This window comes from Cupressus sempervirens, chromosome 1 (genome assembly GCF_028749045.1).
Source record: "Cupressus sempervirens isolate cs-2001-9-10 chromosome 1, ASM2874904v1, whole genome shotgun sequence".
Classification (NCBI taxonomy): Eukaryota; Viridiplantae; Streptophyta; class Pinopsida; order Cupressales; family Cupressaceae; genus Cupressus; species Cupressus sempervirens.
This window is the reverse complement of record NC_143118.1, coordinates 745375354-745401455: the sequence shown is the minus strand read 5'-3', so window position 1 is coordinate 745401455 and position 26102 is coordinate 745375354. Positions and strand designations below refer to the sequence as shown.

The window sequence follows — 26102 nt, the reverse complement described above, 5'->3', positions numbered from 1 at the left end:
ATATGTTGTGAGAAAATAGGTTGATAGATATTGACACTAAATTACAGATCTCCAAGTTTCTAATTATGTTATTACAATGCAAATTGAGATATTGAAGTTTCAATATATGGTTAAGTAATTTGATGAATTAGAAATCCTACATTGTGATCACCAAGTTAGTACATTCATTGTTATGCTCCATTAGTAATACAATTGAAATTGAAATAATTATTCATCACCTTTTGAATTCTGAATATAGAATCATAATCCCTTGTTAAGGTTCATAAAGAATAAAATTAAATTTGAATAGGGGGATTATAATCCTTTGCATGCTTGTGTGACAAATTGCTTTAGAGGAATGTAACTCCATTTTGCCTCTAGAAATGTTTAACTCATCTTGGTTATCAAAAAAAAAATTTGCATTTCCAGGCTTAAAAGACCTCTCTGGAAAATGTATGGAGCAAAATTTAATCCCTTCCCCCTAGTTACAGAGGATATTCTCTATATTATTCTCTTGAATTTCAAATAAACATCATTATTAAATCTTCAAAAGAAATATATATATATCAAATACCTTTGAAATTTAAAATATTATATAGAAAATCTTGTTGACATTTTCCTTTCACCAATAAAACTTTTTGCATTAAACTCCTAGTGGTTAAGGAGTCAGAGTACTTGGTTAGGCCATCATTTCCATTGTTTTATAAATAAATAAATTAAAAAAAAAAAAAATTCAAACTAAACCTCTAATTTAAGTCCCCCTGCACCAAGTACAAGGGTCAAATCGCATGGGAGGGCAAGCAAATGTTTTAATATTGAATAAATCTACTCCTTGCGTTGACCTTGCAATGGTTGGGAAGGGGGGGGGGGGAGGGAAAGTGAAAGTTTTACACATATAATACTTTTATCCCCACCATAATTCCTTTTGCAATGCACGCCTTGCGTTACTTCTCGCTCGCGCGAGGACAGGGGCAGGCCTAGGTAGGATAGTGGGGGGGGTAGGTGTAGGTAGGGTACTTGATGATTTTATATATTGTTTTTTTTTGGGGTTGTTAGTATGTAAGTTGTAGTTAGGTTATTAAATTTAGTTAGTCATAGTTTTAGTTAGAATGTTAATCTTGAGTTTAGTTATGTAGGAGATAGTAGTATTATCATTATAATTATATTTGAATTTAGCTTTGACATGTCTTTAGTTAGTATTAAAATTATGATAGTTTAGAATTTATAGTTTTTTTTTCTATAGTCATTTTTATAGTATTTAATTTAGTTAGGATTTAATTTATATTTAATTTCGAATAAGAGTGATGTTAAAACTTAGTTAGAATTGTAGACGTTAGATAATATTAAGAGAGATAAAATGTTTTATGTTGGTATGGTTGTTAGTATATTATTGTGTTTTGATGTTAGAATATTAAATTAGTTTAAATTTTAAAAAGTTTTAACTAGAAAATATAGATAATTTAATTTTAAAATAATAATTTTTTTTTAAAAATGTGTTATAAATTTATTTATACCAATGTGAATTAGTTAGATTAGTCGTAATATTGGTAATGTAATGTTTGGACTTAAATCTCATCATAGTTAGAATAAGGTTCAATTCAAAATGTAGATTTATTTGAAATTGTTTTAGTCATCATTTTTTTTATAGCAATCACTAAATTGATTCATTAGATTGTATACGTATGTTGGAGAAAATTTGAAGGTTAATATTGATTTTGGATTGAAGTTTAACGAAGTTGAAAGAAGTTAATTCATAACACTAAGCCTAGGGCAATGTATTAACAATGTATCGACAATCAAGTTATTCATTTAGTAGTACGGGCCTAACTAATTAGAACATCCTTCAGGTCATAACAATTGAACATGACTAGTTCCATTATAGTTAAACCCTAAAACTGTTTCGACCATGTTGTCTTGCTTAATCGAACATTATCTTTATTAGCAAAAAAAAAAAAATTTTGTGTGTTTTTGTCCTTGTTTTTTTGGGCATGACACCTTTCTCATTGGGTTCCAATTGCTGCTTTCCTTCATCCTCTTCTTCAGAATCAGATGATACGGCTTCTTCGCCTACCATTTGTGTGTGTAAATCAACAGTGAATCATCGTCTCCTACTTTCTATTGATAGTGTATTCTTCTTCCAATCATGCTTAACCCTTGCTTGTACAAGCCATCCTCGGCCCAGAACGGCATTATATCTTCTCCTCTTCAGCAGGATGACGACGTAGTCAAGCAAGAACGGTTGTGTTTCGATAGTCACTAGTTGTGCCATCAGGACTCTGAGAGGTTTAATGTCGTGTTGATCCGCCGTTAATAACTAGAAGGTAGGTGGCCACAATGTCGGCTATCCCAACTTCTTCCAAGTATCTTTTGGTAGGACATTTACCTTTGAACCTTTGTCCATAATTGTGTCTGTCAAAACAGTTCCCAAAATTCCCATCTTGACAACTCCCAGATGTCGTCCAGATGTGAGGACTAACAGCATTGGATCCGCTACACTTGCTCCGCTTTCCTTTTCCCTTCCGTCTGCTGTACTTGCTCCACTTTCCTTCTCTCTTCCGTGTTCTTCTGGTAATTTAACAGTCGGAGCGATGTTTGTGAGTGCCGATTAGAGTTGAGGCATTGTGAGCAGTAGATCGTTTATTTTGACCAGTACTTTAGTTTGTAATATTTGTCGTACGATGTTCTATTCCGCGCAATTTCTTGCTGAGGTGCCAGTAGTGTCCTTCAAGTGTGCTTTCTCCGCCTGCGTCGCCTTCTCAATTTTCGCCCGTGTTTCCTCTAATCTCTTCTTTTCCTTCGTCAGGTCAGGGTACAATTTTGCTTGCTTCCGTGTGATTGCTAGAACCTCCTCTTCGTCCGTCCCGATGGTGATCAAATTCATTCCTAATTTCGGGCACTTGGCATCTTCATGATCTCCAGGACCGCACCATCTGAATAACAACTTTGGTGCATTTTCCGTTGTACAGTCCCAGGCAAAGTGGCCCCACAAATTGCATGCTCAGCATTGTACGATCAGGAAGCCATTCGCATTGTACTGAATTCGGCTACAGCTTCATTGTTATTGTTGTTTTGCCCTCGCCTATTATTTCTATACCTTCCCAACGTGGCACCCTCATTACTGGTGTTTCCGCTCCCTCCTGACGCAAAAGCCTCTTGGGTCAGGAGCACTTGTTGAGGTCCTCTGGTTTTCATATTGAAGGGGCATTCTTTTGTGGAATGTCCCATGATCTAGCAGATCTCGTAGAACTGGTTCTTCGGACGGGATCCCTTTGTATGATCTATCTTACATTTTGTGCACCATAGCTCGTTTCCCTTCGTCTCTTTCTGCATATTCTTAAATTTCTTTATCATTCGGAGCATATCCTTCTGGAGAGCTCGGACCTTCTTGTTGCCCTTTTCATTATTATTGCTATCTTCTTTCGAAGACACATCATTTGAGTCAGATGCGCTACTTTTCTTCTTTTTTGTTTTCTGCTCACTTTCTAAGTTCATCGCCCAATTGTATGCTTCGGTGTATGACAATGGTGGCACAATCTTCATTTTCTTCCGTAACTTTGAGCGTAATCCTTCAATGAACCATCTCTTTAGCAGTCCAGCTGCCGGCTTACTTTCCATCTTGTTTATTAAGTCTTTTAATTTTCTAGCATATACTCGAACTGTTTCATTTTTTCTTTGCTTCGTGTTGTATATCTCTGCTATGATTTCATTGTCGTTGCCCAGCAATTGAAATTCAGTGATAAATTCCTTTTTAACTTCTGCCCATTTGGTTAATTTCTGGGGATCCGTATCGGCAAACCAGTCAATTGGGACACCCCTCAAGGTTGTTGGAAATTGTCGCACCCATTCATTTGTGTCAGTTACGCCATTCGCCATCCAAATTGTTTCACATGTTTTACAGTGTTTGATTGGATCGGCCGTTCCGTCACCATCAAACTTTGGCAACTTCTCCTTTGGTCGAGCCATTATTGTTCGAGGTTGAGGGATTTGTTGTGTAACCGTGTCGTTTTGCACACCCACGCTGTTCTGCACACCCGCATTGTTCTGCAGACCTGCGTTGTACTGCACATGCACGCTGTTTCGAACAGTTGTCTTATTTCTGGTAGTCGTGCTATTTGGTGAAGAAGGGTTTTCGTCAAGCGAAGCTGTCCGTTTCGGAAGTGTATCTCGAACGAAGAGTTCACTCCACGCTCGTGCTCCCTCGGCACTTCGAGCCGTACAAGTTAATCCCCTTCCGTCTGGATTCTCTTCCCTCAGCATATGCAGGTTAAGAAATTCCTCCCTTGCTTCTTCCACCAAATCCAATTGTTGTCGAGTCTCTTCCAACAATTCCTCAGTGCTTCGGTGTCCGTCAACAATCTGCTGAAAACTTCGTCTGCATTCGGCCTGTTGTGCCAAAATTAAATTCCCTTGTGCTGTGCGTATTTCAACTTTTTTCTTTAGCTTATTCTTATTTTTGTTCAGCTAATTCGACATTAGTCATCATTCCTCTGCCTTTGTTCCACGTCCATTGGGCAACGGTGCCAAATGTTTACCGCATGGGGTAAATAAATTTAATGCATACAGACAATGGAACAAGAATATGTAACAACAGTACTCCTTTTATTATTTGGATATGCCAAAGACATTACATTATGCTTATGATGATGATTACAATGATTCCGAAGGGTGTATATATACTTTCCGAAGAACCTTCTGTAATATTTCCGTTATAAAATAAATAATAAATAAATCTTTGTAACGGGCCGATTGATTTATTTTATTTCGGACCCATTCTTATTTTGTTTTCGAAGTTTGTGTCGCCGTCGGCTATCTTTGTACACCCTTGGAAAGGTTTACCCGACGGGTATTTAAGAACGGCTTGTAGGAAATCTATAGATATGCTTTCAATTATATTTGCTTTATACTATGAGTTCCTATTGGGGATTCTCTATAATTCGTCGTTTCGGAAGTGAAAGACTTTCCTTATTTGGCTCGTGCGGTTTCGGTGGGATTAAACCCTCACCCTATTCCGTTGGTGTATGTGTTACTTCACTCGGATCAGGTAAATCATAGCATTATCTTCCGACAATCTTACTAGCATTCGAATCTCTATTGTGGTGTAGATTTCATGAACATCTTCTGTATATGATCAAGCCTGTGTTTGATCCAACTGTGCATTTCCATTTCCGTACGTAGAGACACCTTCACCTCACTGTACGACCCTTCCTATTAACCGTACTGCTGCAGTAGCCACCGTACGGCCTGCTTGCTAGGATTACCATATGGCTTGTTGAGACACCGTACGTGTTGGAAATATTCAAGATAGGTTACTGAGAGGGGAGGGGTGAATCAGTAACTTATAAAACTTTTGAATAATTCAGCATTTTGACCATTCATCATTCATTCATCTAATCTACTGCATAAATGAAAGATCAAACATTCATTGCACATGTACACAGAGATTTGGTGACCCAGAAACCTTCCAAATAGAAAGTAAAACTGGGGTGGGGATGATGCCCACAAAACTTCAATACTGCACCATAAAGTTGGCCTGTTAAGGCTTAGAATGATCACTTCTGGTGATCTGCCCTGTTAGGAGCAAGTAGGACTGCTAGATCCACCTTGTTAGAGGATTTACAAACATACAGTGAAGTATGCATTTTGTTAGGAGATTTACAAAAAAACTATTAAGTCTACCCTGTTAAAGGATTTATAAACTGATTCAACTATTAGGATGAAGCAGTGGATCTGCTTACAACTGTTTGCTGATAAGATCCCTTTTTTGCATTGATCACCTAATGTGATAGATATAACTTTTCTGCTCCTATGTTGACCTTGCTGTATTCCTTTTACTCTGCTGCTAATTTGCAATACCTTCTTTTCATGCGAACACCAATCTCTTCAATTTTCATATATATGCCATACTGCAAATGATATCATACTATATATATATACCATTCCAATATTTACAATTGCAAGGTCGGCCAAAACACAAGTGAACAAAACATTACTGAGTCGGCCAAATAGTAGAAAACTCGGGTTCCTCAAGCTGACTCGGTGACTTTCTGATACTCGGCATCCACTACATTGCTCGGCATCGTCATGCACTCGGTAGGAGTAGAGGCTCGGTTCATACTAGCCACACAACATTGCTTGGAACTTGGTAACCATTGGTGACTCGGTAGATATAGTGTCACTCGGTAGAAACTAACTTCTTTGTTTACCTTTGTCACTCGGTAAACACTGAGTCCTTCGTTTACCTTCTTCACTCGGTAAACATTGAGTCCTTCGTTTACCTTTTTCACTCGGTAAACACTGTTGAACTTCTCATTCACTCGGTATCCTTTGGAATGCTCGATGAGAACTGTTTACCTGCTGAACTTATAAGGTAACCATTGAATGCTCGGTATACACTGTAGACTAATTGATGAGCTGGATAAGCATTCAGAATTGAATAAGTGTTTACACTAATGATAAGTATATCATAATTCCAACAGTACGGACTGCTAGACTCTCATACGACATCACTGAACATAGCGTACGGCCAATCAAGCTATCTTGCCATATGGTCTTCAGCTCTAACCCTACGCCATCTTGTCATAGTGTACGACCCTCTGTTCATTGCTCACTCTCCGTACGGGAATTCTTGATCTAGGTCACCATACACCACACACTCTCCATTCTCACCATACGGACATTACTACATCCCGTATGGTTACTCTTAGCTCACCCAATTGCTCCCCTCCCGTACACATTGCCAGTTCGTTTGAAAATCCGAGTTTTTGGTGTTCAAGCCTTTGCGAACGGGAGCTGGAACATTACAGTGGTATCAAAGCGCTTCGATCCTGCCAGCCTGTGGACAATGAATGAGAGTTTATAGCTAGAAAATGGCACATTTTGTTGATCGAATGGCAGACGAACGAGAACCAACCGCTACCGAACTTGTGGCTCTTCTGAGGGAACTTGCCAGGAATCAGGCACAGATCACTAATACGCAACGACTCATGGAAGAAACTCTCAAGAAGTTGGCGGAGAACAAAATATCTGGAGAACAAAATGGTCACAGCATGGACTTGGTGATAGGTAAATCAAACCCTCAGCCAGCACGCTCTCGACCTTCCATGCCGACTTTTCCACCACAGACGGAGGCACAATATGAAGGGAGACAACCAACCTTCGAAAAGATGAGAGAAGAGTGGAAGAATGCAAACCTTGAAAAAGATACATCATACAAAGATTACGCAGATCTAAGAATGAGATATTCGGGAGGCGAAAACAGAGGATACTTTAATGATGATCTCAAGAGAAAGTTGAGTAAGGTAAATTTGTCGCCATTTGACGGATTGGGTTCCATATCAACGCAAGCGTGGGTTATGAAAGCAAATACCTACTTCCAGCTAAATCCTATGCCAAAAAAAGAAGCAATCAAATTTGCCACGTTACACTTGGAAGGAGTTGCGCACGAATGGTGGCACCACAGCACCATCACATTAGGGCATGATCAAATAAAGACCTATGCAGAATTCACAGAGAGATTGATCGAATGATTTGATGGGAAAGATCCCGAGCTCAATTTCAAGGATTTGGTGCAACTGAGGAAAAATGGATCAGTAGATCAGTTCATTGCAGAATTTTAGAAACTCTGTTTTGGTCACAGACATTTTTGAAAGAAGGTGGGTTGTGCTCTTCATGGACGGACTGACAGAACCGCAGAAAGGTTGGGTGAAGGGATTCAATCCGTCTACCCTGTCGAAAGCAATCAGTAACACAAGAAGTATGGCTTTGTCGTTGGCATCATCCTCATCCTCTCAAAGTTACTCACATCTGAAATCGCCGACGTTCCCAAGGGACAAACCTCCACCCAAGAAGTTGTCGTTGGATGAAGCCACCCGATAAGAACTTCAAAGGAAGAAATTGTGTTTCAATTGCAAGGGGCCTTGGGAGCTTCGCCATTAATGCCTCAAGAAGGGGAAGATCCATTACATCGAGTTCATGTTCGATGATGAGGACGAACACGAACAGGACAAAATGTCGGTCGAAGATAACCAACCTAACATTGACACCAACATGGCCAGTTTAAACTGTGCGGATAGAATCGCCACCTTGGTATAGTGCGAAGGATCCATTGCATTGGCTGGCAGTCCAAGGTGCACAGTTTTCCGTGTACGGGGTACCTTTCAAGGACAAAGGGTTACGGTGATGTTGGATAGCGGAGCTCCTTTGAATTTCATAAACTCATCCTTGGTAAAGCGAAGAAGTCTCCCTATGGAAGAACACGCAAGCTTTCAGGTCAAGGTAGCCGGAGGGACTTTCCTGCCTCGCACACACCTTGTTCCTCAACTGAGCATCACAATGGCGAATTACACAATAACTGAGGACTTCTTCATAGTGGACCTGGCTGACATGGAAGTTATTCTTGGCATACAGTGGATGGAGACCCTTGATGAATACACCTAGAGTTTCAAACGAATGAAATTCACTTTTGTGGTTGACGGAAAGTTCGTCCTTTGAGAAATGGGGAATGAAGGTCTGAAGGAAGTTTCTGCGCATTAGATGGAGGCAATCTTTCAGCATGATGACATTGTGTGGGCTTTAACGGAAAGGTCATCCTTCGAGAAATGGCGAATGAAGGTCCGAAGGAAGTTTCTGCACATCAGATGGAGGGAATCTTTCGGCACGATGACGTTGTGGGCTATGCATTGTTTCATCTCAGCAAAACCTATAAAAGGGCAAAGAACACCTCTACAAGATGATGAGCTCCAAGATATTTTAAGTAGACATGAAAAGGTTTTCATGGATATTCCTCCTGCCATACCACCGCATTGAGGGTTTGAACACACTATCGAGTTGGAATCAGGGGCAAAGCCAATCATAACCACACTGTACTACCACCCCAAGAAATTCAAAGATGAGACCGAAAGGATGATTCAAAAATTGCTAGAGAAAGGATGGATCCATTCTAGTTCCAGCCCATTCGCATCATCTATAGTGTTGGTCAAAAAGGACGGGACGATGCGCATGTGTGTGGACTACCGCACATTGAACAAGAAAACAATAAAGAGTAGGTATCCCATTCCAAGGATAGATGAGCTACTGGATGAACTGCATGGAGCGGTCTATTTTTCAAAAATAGATCTCCATTCCGGATACCATCAGATCCGAATGAGAAGATGTGGAGAAAACGGCTTTCCGCTGCCACTACAGACATTATGAGTTCCTGGTCATGCCGTTCGGATTGACCAACGCGCTTGTTACATTTCAATCATACATGAACTGCATCTTCAACAAACAATTGCGTAAGTATCTATTGATATTCTTTGATGATCTTATTTATAGCAGGACATTGGAGGAGCATCTGAAGCATCTGAATGAAGTTCTGAGTATCATGGAGGAATAGTCCTTGTTCACCAAGCAGTCCAAATGTGAGTTTGGTATGACCGATATATTGTACTTGGGGCATATTATCAATAAATACAGGGTTCAAGTGCATCAAGAGAAGATTCAGGCTATCTTCAATTGGCCTCCCCCAAAATCACTCATGGACTTGCGAGGATTCTTCGCATAGTACAGTTACTACATGAGGTTTGTTAAAGGATTCTCTCAGCTCAGCACACCTTTATGGATTTCAAAAAGAAGGGGTCATTCTAGTGGAACGAAGAGGCACAACTCACCTTTGATAAGCTGAAAAAGGCCATGAGCACTTGTCCCATACTTGCACTGCCTGATTTCACCCGACCGTTCATTTTGGAGTGCAACGCGTCCGAGGAAGGCATTGGATCGGTTCTGATGTAGGATAGACATCCCATCGCCTATGAGAGCAGGAAGCTTACACCAGCAGAACGTCTGTATTCCATCTACGACAAAGAAATGTGGGTCATCGTACATGCACTAACCAAGTTCTGGCAGTATCTGGTAAGTGCCAAGTTTGTCGTCCGTACGGATCACAACAGTCTGAGATATTTCTTGGAGCAACAGGACTTGAACGAATGGCAACAAAAATGGGTAAGCAAAGTTCAATCTTTTGATTTCAACATTGAATATGTAAAAGGGAAGAACAATGTCTAGAAAACCCACCATTTGCTCACTAGACCAGATTTTAGCTGACTGGAAGGCACAACTATTAATGGAATATTCCAAAAATACATTTGCCTGTGAAATAATGGATAGCCACACCCACGATGATTGGTACAAAGTGGTGGATGATATCATCTACTATAAAGACCGGATATACCTGGTGCCAAAATCCAAACTAAAGCATAAGATCTTGAAGGAAGTACACGACTCACCTTTGGCTGGACACCCCGGTTTCCTTAAAACTTACAGAAGTCTTCGAGAGAGGTTTTCATGGAAGGGACTAAAAGGGGACGTGTTGCAGCATGTAAGAGAATGTACAGTTTTCCAACAAAACAAGTCCGAACACACTCTGCCTACCAGGCTGCTACAGCCTTTGCCAATTCTCGAATATAAGTGGGAAAGTATATCAATGGACTTCATAACAAGTCTTCCCAAGGTGAATGGAAAGGACTGTATCTTCGTGGTGGTTGATAGATTGACGAAGTATGCACATTTCTTCACCATTCCCTCAAACCTTCAGTCTGCACAAGTTGTCGATCTGTTTTTCAGAGAAGTCTTCCGTCTGCACGGGTTACCCCAAACATCGTCAGTGATCGAGATGGACGATTCGTCAGTATCTTCTAGACAGAATTGTTTCGGATGGCAGGAATAGAATTATTACCAAGCACGAGTTACCACCCGCAGACGGATGGTAAAATTGAGATTGTGAACAAGTGGCTCGAAGGGTACGTTCAGAACTACATCTCGGCACAACAACAAGCGTGGGTAAAATGGATCCATCTGGGGGAGTATTGCTACAATACCATGTATCACATGTCTATTAGGATGGCACCATTCAAAGCTCTATACGGGTACGAACCCCTCTCCTTCATTGACACAGTTTTGGGTGACAATCGCGCTCCAAGGGCGAGGGACTGGCTTCAAGAGGGGTAGGACATATTGAGGAGTTTGAAAGAAAACCTACAACATGCACAAAATCAACAGAAGATGTACGCCGACAGACGCCGGATAGAGAGGAGTTTTGAAGTGGGGGATCTGGTCTCTCTTCGGCTCCAGCCATACCGACAGTCTTCATTAAAGGGAACAGGGAAGGAGAAATTGAAGCCACGATTTTATAGTCCCTATCGCATGGTTCGTCGCATTGGTGAGGTAGCGTACGAACTGGAACTTCTTGAGGGGAGCTGCATTCATAATGTCTTCCATGTTTCATGTTTGAAGAAAGTCATAGGGCAAAATGTCATAGTTGCTACTGACCTTCCGCCACTCAACAAAGAAGGAAAACTCATTTTGGAACCTACCGAGATCCTTGAAGTACGTGAAAAGACCCTATGGAACCGCACTGTGAAGGAATACTTGGTACGCTAGCGACATCTACTACTGGATGACACAATGTGGGAAGGCGAGCACATCCTCCAGCACTCGGCATTGCACTTGCTTGAGGACAAGCAAATTTTGGGACGGGAGGACTGTAATGTTCCCATTATAAAACAAATAATAAATTAATCTTTGTAATGGGCCGATTGATTTATTTTATCTCAGATTCATTTTTATTTTGTTTCCGAAGTTTGTGTCGCCGTCAGCTATCTTTGTACACCCTCAGAAAGGTTTCCCCGACGAGTATTTAAGCACGGCTTGTAGGAAGTTTGTAGGTATGTTTTGGATTATATTTACTCTGTACTACGAATTCCTATTGGGGATTCGTTGCAATTCGTCATTTCGGAAGTGAAAGACCTTCCCTATTTGGCTCATGCGGTTTTGGTGGAATTCAACCTTCACCTTATTCCATTGGTGTATGTGTTACTTCACTCGGATCGAGCAAATCATAGCATTATCTTCCGACAATCATTGCTAGCATTCGAATCTCTATTGCGGTGTAGATTTCATGAACATCTTCTGTATATGATCAAGTTTGTGTTTGATTCAACAATGGATTTCCATTTCCGTACGTAGAGACACCTTCACCTCACCGTACAAGCCTTTCCTATTAACCGTACTACTGCAGTAGCCACCATACGGCCTGCTTGTTGGGATCACCGTACAACTTCTTGAGACACCGTACGGACTGCTAGACCCTCGTACGACATCACTAAACATAGTGTACGACCAATCAAGTTATCTTGCCGTATGACCTTCAACTCTAACCGTACACCATCTTGTCATAGTGTACGGCCCTCTGTTCATTACTCCAGTCTCCGTACGAGCATCCTTGATCTGGGTCACCATACACCACACACCCTCCATTCTCACCGTACGGACATTACTACATCCCGTACGGTTACTCTCAGCTCACCCAATTGCTCCCCTCCCGTACACATTGCCAGTACATTTGAAAATCTGAGTTTTTGGTGTCCAAGCCTCTGCGAACGGGAGTTGGAACATTACACCTTCCCGAAGGGGTCCATCAACTACATGACAATTACCGAAGGGCTCGTCGACTACATAATAAGAACCTTCTGAAAGGGGCCTGTTGGCTACATAACAATTACCGATGACATCAACCTGTCAGCTACACAATATTTACCGACAACAAAAAATGCCACCAAGAAATCGAAACTCTGCCCCAAAAATCGCCCAAGCTAGAAATTCACTTCCCTTTGAAGAAAATCGCACCTCCAAGGAGGAGGAAAAAAGGAATGAGGAAATTAGAGGAGGAGAAACCCCTCTTATACCAAACTTTTTACCTCTCCATGTGGGCCGACTTGCTTGGAGGGAAAACAAAATTAAGTTAGTCCCTTAATTAATGGCCCAGATATAAATGCAACATTAAAATTACTTAGCCTTATAGTGAAATTGGCCCATTTAATTGCCAGTTTTGATTAGAAATTGCCAAATAGAAACAAGGTAAGCCTAAGAGATGTCAAAATTTTCATTTAACAATGCTTTGGCAATTAAAATATTATTAAAATCAAATCTAGCAAGCCAAACTAAATTTTCAATTTCAAATTACCAATTTCCTTTAACATTTCTAAAATCTTCTAGGCAAAATTTCAACCAAATTAATGCAATTTTGCAATTCAATCCAATTTCAACCTTGCAATACAATTTCAATTTCTTTTATTTATTTTTTAAACAAAATAAATCCTTTTCCTAGCAGTCGAAATTCAAACTCCAATTTCAATTTCACTATCAAAATTTCCTTTTCACCAAAAAATTCAAGATTTTCCAAAACAACTAACCCTAAAAAAATTATTTTGAAAATGCTCAAGGTTATACAATTATATCAAATTTTCAAAAATTCGTCTAAGTGCAAAATTTGCAAATCTATCTTGCCAAATATCATTTTAACCATCAAAAAAATGTTGTCGTTGAATTTTGTTTGGCCTAAGGATAAAATTACATGTTCTGGAAACTCAAGTTAGCGTCGGGTTAAAACAAACCAAATCCCCTCCCAGCCCGAAGGTGTCCAAAGTATAAAATTACCAATTCAAAAACCTCTCGACAACTCCAAATCTTGCTAAGGCAACCAAAAAATTAAGGGGGTCCCCCAAAAAAATTTGGGGCGATGGTGTGAAACCTCACAAAACTACTTAGAATTTTTTTGAAATACTTCACATTAGGAGTGTGACCATACCACAATTCATAAAAAGTCTTACCAGTTATATTCTTCTCTTGTACCTATTTTATAGTGCAGACTGCAGTTCTAATTGCTTCTCTCTAGTACATCTTAGCAACATCAACTTGAATCAACATAGTCCTGACAACATCCACAATTGTTCTATTCCTTCTTTCAGCTATTCCATTCTGTTGGGGAGTTCTTGAAGCTGACATTTGCCTCTTGATTCCCTTCCTATCACAATAGTCAAAAAATTCCCAAGAAGTATACTCTCCACCTCTATCAAATTTTAAGCATTTTAGATTGTTAATGGTTTCTTTCTCAACAAGAGCTTTAAACACTTTGAACTTATGGAATGCATCTGATTTGTCTCTTAAGAAGATTACCCACATCATTCTAGAGAAATTGTTAACAAATAGCATAAAATACTTATCAGTATGATAACTCCTAGTCCTCATAGGACCACAACAGCCACTATGCACTAAATCCAAGACATTCTCAGATGAGTAAGATTTTCTACTCAATGTAGTACTAGTCAACTTACCCAATTGGCAATCTTTGCACATAACATTGTTTGGTTTCACTAATGGAGGCAATCCTCCAATTGCATTAGCCTCGCTTATCTTAACCAAGCTATCAAAGTTCACATAGCAACATCTCCTATCCATAACCAACTTTCTTCAGCTTTAGTAGCCAAACAATTTTTAAAAGTATTACTCAAATGGAATGAGTTACCTTTGGTCTGTCTCCTGGTAGCAATCAAATCTCCTAAGATTCCTGGAATCTTGCACATACCTCCCTTGAACTCTAGATGATAACCTTTAAGTTGACCAACACTAAACAAATTGTGCTTCAAACCTTCAACAAGATACACATCATTAGCATTACTCTTACCATTCAAGGAAATAGATCCTTTACCTTTGACCAAACATGAAGTGTTGTTACCAAATCTGACTACACCACCATCAAACTATTCAAATTTGACGAACTTGCTTCTATCACCGGTCATATGATAAGAACATCCACTGTTAATGACCCAATTACTGTGGCGGTCTATATGTGAGACTAAGGCTTTCTCACTTTCACCATTTGTGTTCTCTTCCTTGACAGCAGCAACAAACACAACTTCTCCTTTATTGTTACCCTCTGATTCATCATCTTGCAAATTGAATCTAAGGTCATTAATGTATCTTGCTACTTTCTCGTCTTCATCCTCTGCTCCACCTCTGATGCTCACTTTCAAATCTGTTCTGTATATGTCATAACATCCATGTCCCTCTGTTTAAGGTTCTGCCTCATCCTCCTTGTTTGGATTATGAAATCATGTGGTAGAAACTGTCCCTTCACCATTGCTTTCATTCTTTCCCAATGTTTCATCTTATGGAGTCCCCTTGCCAACCTTTTAGTTTGCAGAATTGTCCACCAAGTAAGTGCTGCCCCTCTCAATCTTGACTTAACTAATTTCACCTTCCTGTCTTCTAATTCAAAATGATTCTCAAGTGCTTCTATCCAACCAGGTACTTCTCTGCTATTCATCCTATCCTAATAGATAGGTAAATCCAAGTTTTCTCTTCCTCATGTACCTTGTACTACCTTTACCAATCTGACAAACCTCCTTTCTTCAATTTGATCCTCTTCTTGTCCATGATGCTCTTGTTCTTGCTTTACTTCTTCATGTATCTCTTCTTCATTTGCATCTTGGTGTTCCGTCCTTAGTTGTTCCCTTTCTTTCTCTAAAGTCTCTATTCTTGCCAGTAATTGAAGTCTCTCTCTCCATCCAATTATGTCTTCTCTTTCCTTGGTTGCTTCTAACTCCCTCTTTTCCCTCTTCTCTCCTTCCAACTCTTGCCCATGTTCCTTAATTTCCAGGGCTAGATGGTTTTTAAGTGTCATTTTCTTCAAACTTATAACTTCCCTTCCTCAAAGTTTCTACTCCCAAGCTTTGATACCACTATGATGAAGAGCAATCAGGGGCTTTTAGGCTTCTAGGACAAGAATTTGTCTAAATGCTTCAAAAGTTTGTACTATTCCACAATGTTCCACTAACCTTTCCTCACTCAACCCAATCAAAACAATCAACTCTCAAAGTTTCATGCATACATCATTTAGGTAAACCCAATCTGCTGTCTCACTAGGCCTAATTTCCTATTAGGTCTCCAGAGACTTTTTTTGGCCCTTTTCTCCAAAGCACCCTCTAAACAAATTATGGATTCTAATACCTTCTGGGGATACATCAACATATCCAATGTTCAAGAATTGGTGTTTTGGACCAGGAGGACTGTACCTTGTAATTTAGCACTTTGTGGGGGGCAATTAGCCCTATTTTACAAAGAAACTATACTGAATACATAACTCCTGACCTTTTGGTTCCCAACAGAGTGGTAATTTGTCCCCAATTAAATGATTCTACAACCAATTTGGTCCTATGAGATGTGTAAATATGAAAGCCCCAAATTGCTCCTTAAAACTCACAAAACTAGGGCCTGATCAATGTCAGCATTCCAATCACTATTTCAACCAAACAAGAGTTGATTCACCTTTAAAATGGCATACCTTGATATGTTGAATATTAAAATATACCCCTGTTAAGGCAATACTCCTACTGTAATACCTTAGCACCCAATTTCCAATGTTTTTTATGCAACTTCCACAGTGATCACCCACATGTATGGAATTTGATATGATTTTTCTCCTAGCTCATGCACATGGTTCAAGGAATGCCTTATTATCGTTCTCCAAACATAAGATTATCAGCTCAAACAAGAAGATTCAACCTATCATCCACTTACAATGGAATAGCAAGAAGATTAACTTGTTTTATTGCCAAATTGCTGTTACAGGGTGTACAATAGACTCCTCAAACCACACTCTGTCCTACTTAGGCCTTTACCAGGCTTTATAAGGTGTATCTTGTTTACCATACTGGTAAAGAAATCAACGCATACAGACAATGGAACACTACCAGCAGAATTATATTCGCATATGCCAAACAGTACATTATGCTTGATAAGATCCGTAATATAAGATGCTTTACAATGATCTCGGACGGGATATAAATACTATCCGTCGAACCTTCCCAAAGGAGTCCGTCGGCCACAAACATTATGTCCACTACAAACTATTTACCTGTCGGCTACAGAATACAAAACACCGACGACAATCATTCCGTCGGCTACAGAAATACTACTGAGACCATCCAGTCGGCTGACACCATCCCCCCCAAAAAGAAAAGTCATCTCCAAACGACAATTACAAAATATCTGAGACAAATTAACAAACAAAATACATTATCAGAGTGACTACAACAAGAAAAATCTGCTTCTGTCACATCACTTCCACATTCATCCCGTTACATCTGTAGCCTCTACTAACACAATACTATCTCCTCAAGCTGACCTTGATAGCCACCCATGCTGCTTTCTCTGCTTCCAACACTAGGTCCACTGAGCTAAGTGTCGTTGTACTGCCTTCTGGATGACCCACTCCTCCCGAGCTCTCTATGCATCCACCAAGATAGCCTCTCAGCCAACACCTACTCCTAGTGCCTCGTGCCTCTGGTACACAAACGCTCTGCTGCAGCTTCAAGTCTTCTCAACTAGTCAGACTCCAACGACTGATATCCGCAACGACTATTTTTGCCATTTTTTGCCGATTCCAGACTCTTTCTGGTAACCACTGCTGTGTCCCCTTTCGTTTGGCATCGTCTATTACTCATTTCGAACCCCTAATACCCATCTTCTACCTCCTCCCTAAATGAGAAACAGAACTCCGAGAATCATTCATTGAAACGTCTCCTCCGACAATGAGAAACAATACACAAACAAATGAGCTTTGCCTTCGAAATTTCTCCTTTGCGTGTTTTGTAGACAATCTTCTGCAAATAAGACCCTCAAAATTTCATGAATTTAAACCACGGTTGATGAGCATAGCGTGAATTTGGAGTAGCATTTTCAGAACAAGCGCCGAATTTGCTCAGGGATACGATGCATGTACTTTGAACACCGGAAATCCGTGCAAGGAGAGTTGCCTTCATCAATGCACTTTGATAAGAACATTAAAATCCCAAATTGAAACAAAGCAATGCAAAACTCTACTGATCTGGATGATCCCAAGATCGATCAGACGCTTATCTTCTAGTGCGGATTCGAGGTACGGTTTTTCTTGTCTTTGCTCGTAGCCGTCACTTCCTCAAACATCTCACGGAAAGTTCTATAACTTCCTCAAAATTTCGCCTGAATATGAAATCCGTGGAGCATTCTGTTTTATACGCGGAGGAGCACCAATAACACAGCCCGCAAAGAGAAGTACTCCTGTCGTCGTCCTCGGGAAGAAGGTGCTGCTGGATGACCGACTCACTTCACTGGCAGAACAGACTCTACGGGAATGAGTCTAGCGATAGCTGACGGTCTACCAAAAGGTTTCCGCGGGGAAAAAAATTTCGAAGGCTCCGCAGGTACAACACCACGGAAAAGGACCTCGCGGGCTGCCCTCCACAGACAGTCTGCCTGCGGACATAGTCCGCGGACATGCGTCCACGGACATCCTGCCCCGCAGGACACAGTCTGTGGACAAGTTGTCTGTAGGCTAAAAAAAAAAATTCTTTTTTTTTTTTTCTTTCTTTTCTTTTTTTTGTCATTTTTTTTTTTTTTTTGGTCGTTTTTTTTCTTTTCTTTTTTTTTTTTGCCAAAAATAAAATTAAAAAAAACAGCACCTCAATTTGGCCTCCATGTGTCGCCATTCTAAAAACGACGATGACAAGGGAATCATCTGATCATTCTGTGACGGTGACAGCGACAGCATCTTCCTGGCACAGTAAGATCTGTTGATTGCGTGAGTTACCTCTTGCTCATCCAACGTCCCCAACTTTATCACTCGATTGTCGCCGACCTTCCGGATCTGATATGGTCCAACCCATCTGGCCTTAAACTTTTCCGATTTGACTTCACCCCGACCGTCGTACTTGAGTACCAACTGCCCCGGCGAAAACTTGTTGAGTTTGAGATGTTTGTCATGCCAAACCTTATGTCTGTTCTGTGTCACCTCCGTTGCCCACTGTGCTTGCGATCGTCGCGCATCTAGCTTATTTCTTTGCTGTCAGTATACCCTTCAAGTAATTTTATGGTGTGATGCCTTCTTTTCTTCTTGTACGGTCCGTTCACGGTGTACCGAATGGTGGGATCTTTCTTTTTTCTAGGTTTGGACTGTATGTTCTTCCCCTCAGCTTCAGGTGTAACCGCCTTTCTTTCTTCTGCTGCTCTATATTCCTTCAGACACTCATTTTCCTCTTTTTTCTCACCTTCATCGACCCTTAGCATATTACAACTCGGAAACAATTCGTAGTCTTCTATCTGCCAGTGGTAAAGGCCATTCATCGAGTCTAGGTCGTCGTCATTCGATCCTTCATCTAGTCTCAATATTCCTTCGTCCGGTTCCATTCTCCTCTTTCTTTCGTCGTCACTGTCACCTTCACCTTCTGAGTCTAACGATGCTGCCTCCTCACCTACCATTTGTGTGTGCAGGCCAATTATGAATCTTTTGCCTCTATGCTCCATTGATAAGGTATTTTGTTTCCAATCATGTTTTACTTTTGCTTGCACCAACCAATCCCATCCCAGAATAGCATCATATCCTTTTCTTTTCAATGGAATGACCACAAAATCCAATAAAAATGGTTGCATACCAATGGTTACCGATTGCGCCCTCAAGGTTCCTAACGGTTTGATCCCGTGCTGGTCCACCGTGAGCAACTGGAATGTGGGTGGCCACAGCATCGACTTTCCCAACTTCTTCCAAGTATCCTCCGACAAGACATTCACGCTGGACCCTCCGTCAACAATTGTGTCTGTCAAAACATTTTCCAAGATCCCCATCTCGACGACCACCAAATGTCTTCCCGTTGTAAGCGCCAGAAGCATTGGGTCTGTTGCCGTCGCTTCCCTACCGTCCCTTCTTGTCTCCTCCGTTGCTTTCGAAAACAGTGTATGATTCAGAATGGCCATCCGTAACTGGGGCATTGTGAGAAGGAGATCACTTATCTTGACCGGTATCTCCATTTGTAAGATCTGCCATACAATGTTTTGTTCTGCGAAGTTTCTTGCCAAGGTGCTGGTGATGTCCTTCAATTGAGATGTCCCTGTTGACGATGCTTTTGCAATTTCCGCCTGCGCTTCCCCTAATTTTCTCTTTTCCTCCGCTTGCCTCCGTGTAATTGCCAGAACCTCCTCTACATCCATGCCGACAATGATCAAGTTTACTCCAGACTTTGGACACTTGGAATCTTCGTGATCGCCAGGTCCGCACCATCTGCTTAATAATTTCGGTGTGTTTGCCGCTATACAATCCCGTGCAAAATGACCCCAAAAATTACATGCTCAGCATTGAACAATCGGCCATCCGTTTGCATCATACTAGGTTCGACTTCGGCTCCCATTATTATTGTTATTGTTCGCATTGTTTTTATTTTGCCCTCTGTTATTATTCTTGTACCCTCCGGATGTAGCACCTACACTATTCGTATTTCCGCTACTGCCCGACGGGGAAGCCTCCTGTGTGAGAAGCACCTGCGGAGATACTCTTGTCTTCATGTTAAAGGGGCACTCTTTTGTCAAATGGCCCATGATTTGACAAATGTCACAGAATTGGTTCTTTGGACACGATCCTTTAGTATGACCGTCGGTCTTACACTCCGTGCACCACAGCTCACTACCTTTTGGCTCTTTCTGCATGTTTTTAAACTCCATCATGCGGATCATGTCCTTCTGTAAAGCGTGGACCTTCTTGCTACTGCCTTCATCGTCGCTGCTATCTTCTCCGACAGGCTCGTCGTCATCAGAATCAAATGAGCTAGTGTTCTTCTTCTTTGTTTTCTGCTCACTTTCGAGGTCCAATGCTCTGTTATAAGCTTCTGTGTATGACGACAGTGGCACAATTTTCATTTTCCTCCACAACTTCGAGCGTAGGCCTTCCACGAACCATCTTTTTTGAAGTTCGTCTGCCGGCTTACTTTCCATTTTGTTTATCAAGTCTTTTAATTTTCTGGCGTAAACGCGGACGGATTCGTTCTTCCCCTGCTTAGTATTGAAGATCTCTGCTACAATTTCATTATCATCCCGCAACAATTTAAATTCTGCGAGAAACTCTTTTTTAATGTTATCCCAACTGTTTAGCTTTTGTGGATCTGTATCAGTGAAACAATCAATTGCTATGCCTCGTAGGGTGGCCGAAAATTGCCTCATCTAGTCGTCTTCATCAGTTATCCCATTTGCCTTCCAGATCATTTCACATGTTTTGCAATGTCGAATGGGATCGGCCGTACCATCGCCATTGAACTTCGGCAGTTTCTCTTTTGGTCCCGCCATCACAATTGGTTTCTGTAAAAAGGCGTTGCTCGGTCATGCAACATTGGCGCTCTTCACTCCCACACCAACAGCCTGCACTCCCACACCGGCGGACTGGTCTCCCACACCGGCGAACTGGTCTCCCACACCGGCAGACTGTTTTCCCACACCAGCAGACTGTTTTCCTACATCGTCAGACTCAATAGCTGCGAACCTTGGTGAAGAAGGGTGTTCTGAAGTTGTCTCCTGCGGAAGTATATCCCAGACGAAGAATTCACTCTACGCTCTTGCTTCGTCGGCACTCCGAGCCATGCGATTCGATGCTCTTCCGTCTAGATTCTCTTCCCTCGGCGAACACAAATTCAAAAACTCCTCTCGTGCTTCTTCCACCAATTCCACCCGCTGCCGAGTTTCCTCCAACAAGTCTTCCGTGCTCCGGTTTCCGTCGGCAATCTTCGAGAATCTCCTTCAGCGTTCGGCTTGCTGTGCCAAAATTAAATTTTCTTACGCAGTACGGATTCCATCTTTACCCTTGGCCTTATTTCTATCCTTGTTAAGTTGATTTGGCATTAATCTTCATCCCTCCCACCTTCCAAGTTCATAGGGCAACGGCGCCAAATGTTTACCGTACTGGTAAAGAAATCAACGCATACAGACAATGGAACACGAACAATAGAATTATATTCGCATATGCCAAACAGTACATTATGCTTGATAAGATCCGTAATAGAAGATGCTTTACAATGATCCCGGACGGGATATAAATACTATCCGTCGAACCTTCCCGAAGGAGTCAGTCGGCCACAAACATTATGTCCGCTACAAACTATTTACCCGTCGGCTACAGAATACAAAACACCGACGACAATCATTCCATTGGCTACAGGAACACCGCCGGGATCATCGAGTCGGCTGACATATCTCAACTGTCCCAACTAATTCCAATTGGTTTGATCTGCTTAAACATCATAAACAAGCCTAAATCTACTTCCCCCCCCCCCCCCCTTTGGTAACTAGTCGTTACCATTTAAAATTCTGAATTAAAAACTATACTTTAATTGGCTTTTTAGGTGCAAAACCATTAACTTGATTTCTGTAGTGTCATTTGTTACAGAAAAGTAGCTTGCTTCCTCTTTATATTTTCCCACCAAGATGCCCTGGACTCTGCGACATGTAGTTTGTTAAATCATGTATTTTCCTTCTTGCGATAATGGATGACAACATTGGTTCTCCTGGCCAGCCCATTGCTACTAATATGTGACGATGTCACTTTCTAGTCTTGTTCTCTGGTGATTTTCTTCAGCTTGATGGACAGTTTACCTCCTGTAGTCATGCTTCTTTGTATTTAGTAATTTTTCAAAACCTATGGTTATGTTTATCACAGAAATTAACTGTACCCTTCAAGTCCTATTTACCAGTTTTTGTCACTAGTGAACATTAATATAATTCTTTCATTCTTTCCGTGTTCCCTAACTTCAGTGGTTACAAAAGTAGCCTATACACATGTGTTGAGATAGTACCAACAAGCATTTGCTATGGCCAATATGCATCACATCCACACCATACAACAGAAAATAATCTCATAAACAGGAAATGCACATTCATTTGCAGAAGCAAATAGACTATATTGGATTGGTTTGCAGTTATGAGATGTTAGAAAAAAACTCTACCTTGACCAATTTCTTGGCTGCATTATCAACATTTCCACATAAGAATGTCTTTGATGTATCTCCATGGTAACCCTACAAGAAAGTCCACAAACACTTCAATTCTAAGCAGGACTATGAATTTCTAAAGATAAGTAACAAAGAAAGATATGAGATAGAGACTAACATTTCCAAATTTCAATGGAAGCTATGTAACTGGCACTCCTAGAAAATGAGAGGCAAAGCACAGAAAAATCCTCATCATATTTTAAAGTAATTAATTCGTGAAAAGGGCTACCATGAAACAATAGCATTGCAAGGAAGATGAGAAAAGCAAGAATTCGACTCCAGATCAATGTATATTTTCTACACTTTAATTGTTATAAGTCAATCTACCAATTCTATATGGTCCACAGAAGAAAGGCAGATAAAATGTGAGGATGATCACTTACATTCAAATAAACAGTTACATCAATGTTAATGATATCACCATCCTGCATAAAAATGAATTGTTAGACAATGGAACCAGTACACACTTTTAACTCCTCCAGTTGTAAAATCTAACATAAATATTAGTAATAAACTGGATATGTTAAGCATAAACAAAACCTGCAATGGGCGAGAATCTGGTATCCCATGACAGAGACACTCATTAACTGATGTGCATACACTTTTGGGAAACCCGCCATAACCAAGTGGTGAGGGATATGCCCCAGCCTCAATGATCATTTTGTGCACAGCTTTGTCAATTTCATCCGTTGTCACTGATGGCTGAAGGGAGTGAACTGTCAATTTACAGAAAAGAAGAGAAAGGGAGCTACTATTTATCGAATAATAATTGGGGTCACAAATACAATTAAAGTTATCATCCAATGTAATCATGTGGCTTCCATTATCTTCATTAAATTTAAAGTTCAAGCCAGAGCAAAAGCGATCAATATTAAACATGAGATTGCTTATCAGAAAATAAAAATTATATGAGTCAATTCATATGACAAAAGAATAATCTCTAAATAATGCCAACTTTCTATTTCTCGCCTAGAAATTATGATATATCACAAATATTGAAATATTTATAATAAAGGCTCAACATGAATAATTACTCTACGGGTTTTAACAGATGGATTAAGAAGAATCAACATTTGTAAAAAATGTGTAAGAATGAAAAGGATTACATAAAGGAAAATTGTGCAATTCCAAATGCCATTTATGTCAGTACAATAAGAATGGACCCACTTAACTACTATAAAGAAGTTTTACTAGTAAAACTGTTGGTTACTTCCTACAATCCTTTTCAGACACCTCTCAAAACCATGTATGCACAATAATCAATGCTACAAGACCCGGACTTGGCTCAAACTCAGCAAACTGATTTTTTACTCAGACTTGGAATTGGCCTCCAGACTCAGCAAAAACTCAATAATGACTTGACAAATTGAAAAATCCAAGAAATTCAAAGATTTTTAAGTATTTAAAACTTTTTACATGTATCATTTAATAAGTTAACATTTAAGACACAATTGCACACAAGTTTACATTGATCACATAAGTATGAATGAAAATTTCTAAAGGAAATAAGCTAAACTAAATAACATTGTAAAAATATGAATAGAACATTAGAAATATAATTAGTGTTTCCATCAAATATCTACAATATTCATGGAATCGAAAGTTCAAAACACATATCAAAATAAAAGCTAAAGCTTAGAAGACTAAGGCTCATAGTAGCCTATATTAACGATCAGTTGACCCCCCAACCTTCCTACGTGTATGCCAAAGATAGGTCCTGGAAGATTCTGTAGCCATGATATCTTCCTATGTCTGAGGCTCAGCCTCAGTGACATCCTCATCCTCATCATCATCACTTTCAGTCTATGACTCCTCTAATGGGTCTCCTCGTGCCCTAGCCTCCTCTGCCATTACTACTGCCTCTACTGCTCGATCCACCTAATCAACCCATTACAAATCTTCGTCACTAAAGACAAGATCATCAACCTCAATCTTCCACTCTGCCTATGGATCAACCTCCTCTAAAATGATAGGATTGCCTGTCGATCACATTGCTCACCAATTGTGACTTTCAAATCGACCACCTTTTGAGTCAAGATAGGACCTTTACACTCCTCATCATTAGGGGCTTTGAACCCTTTACCAATAAAATTCCCCTCTAATAATGAAATTCAATATTAAATCATAATGGTTGATATCCCTGTTATTTGTAATAATCATTTAATAAATTAACTAAGAAGTGACTAGTTAGATAGTCACCAATTAATAAATATATCTTGATTAGATGTTAATTGAATAATTAAATGAACAATATTGATTAATATTAAATAGTTAAATAATATTAGTATTAAATGATTAAATAAAGAACAGTAACTAATTAGGCAATATAAACTAATTGAAATAACCAAATTAAATAGTTTTATTTAAGCAAGTGTTGGCAACACAAAGCCACAATGTCCTTTTGATGGGTATGAAAACAAGATATATAGTGCATACCATATAGAATAAATAAGGGGGATATAAAAATGTTAAAAGAAGGAATTGAAGGGAATTATAAGAAGTTTGTTTTATTGCTGCAAATTATACATACATGGGAAAGGGTGAATGCATAGTTACCTAAATAATTATCTAGGACATCCAACACTTTTGGCAAAGCCATCATTAACAAGGACGCAAAGCGTCTAGTTCTTGCCAATAGAAGAAAATAATATGAATTTTATGCACTAATAAAATATATAAAGTCTCCAAAAAAATATGTTGCATTTTGTGTATAAATAATTAAAAGCTCTATAGAACAACAAATCAATTGGTCAATAAATATATTTTTATGAATTTTTTCAAAAATAATATAGATGGAAACTTTATAGTTGCAAAAAAAATTGAATAATAAATTGTTTTGATTGGACAAACAAATAAAGGTAAATATATTTTTATGAATTATAAGTTCTTTCAAATATGATATAGATGAAAACTTTATAGTTGCAAAAAGTAATTGAATAATAAACTGTTTTGATTGGACAAACAAATAAAGGAAAAAGTTGCACTCCCTACTATAGCACAAAACAACCACTCAAATTGTCAATAAATACATTATGTTGAATTATTTTAAATACAATAAATATGAGAACTTTATAGCTCAAAAAAGTAATTGAATAATAAAGTGTTCTAATTGGACAAACAAATAAAAAGTAAAAGTGCATTGAATGCTATAGTTTCCTGCCTATGACAGGAAATAATAAAGGTACGCACATGAATTTATATAGCATATAGTTAGTAACTATAAATTGAGGATAGAATCACTTTTCTATATCATTATTGTTGGATAACTTATTTTCTTGTGCCTAATATTGTTATGATTAGACATTATTCAATAAGAGTAATATTGAATTGTTTACTAACATAAATACGTATGATTATTTATGGGAGAAATTTCCATTATTATAATATAAAATAGAATGAGATTTAAAATATAATGATAAATATTGTGGATATAATTTGTAATAAATAAGGATGTCATTTAAAATA

At 39.5% G+C, this 26102-nt stretch overlaps 1 protein-coding gene across 1 annotated transcript in view; it reads right to left on the bottom strand.

Annotated features, from left to right (window-relative positions):
* MAP1C (methionine aminopeptidase 1B) overlaps positions 1-26102 on the bottom strand; it is a 266196-nt gene that overhangs the window by 102238 nt on the left and 137856 nt on the right. Inside the window, exons 4-6 of the mRNA XM_089788662.1 lie at positions 23178-23339; positions 23021-23062; positions 22593-22664 (exon numbers count right to left, since the gene is read on the bottom strand). Of these exons, the coding sequence (XP_089644788.1) occupies positions 22593-22664; positions 23021-23062; positions 23178-23339 (276 nt within the window). The remainder of the gene's footprint in view (positions 1-22592; positions 22665-23020; positions 23063-23177; positions 23340-26102) is intronic.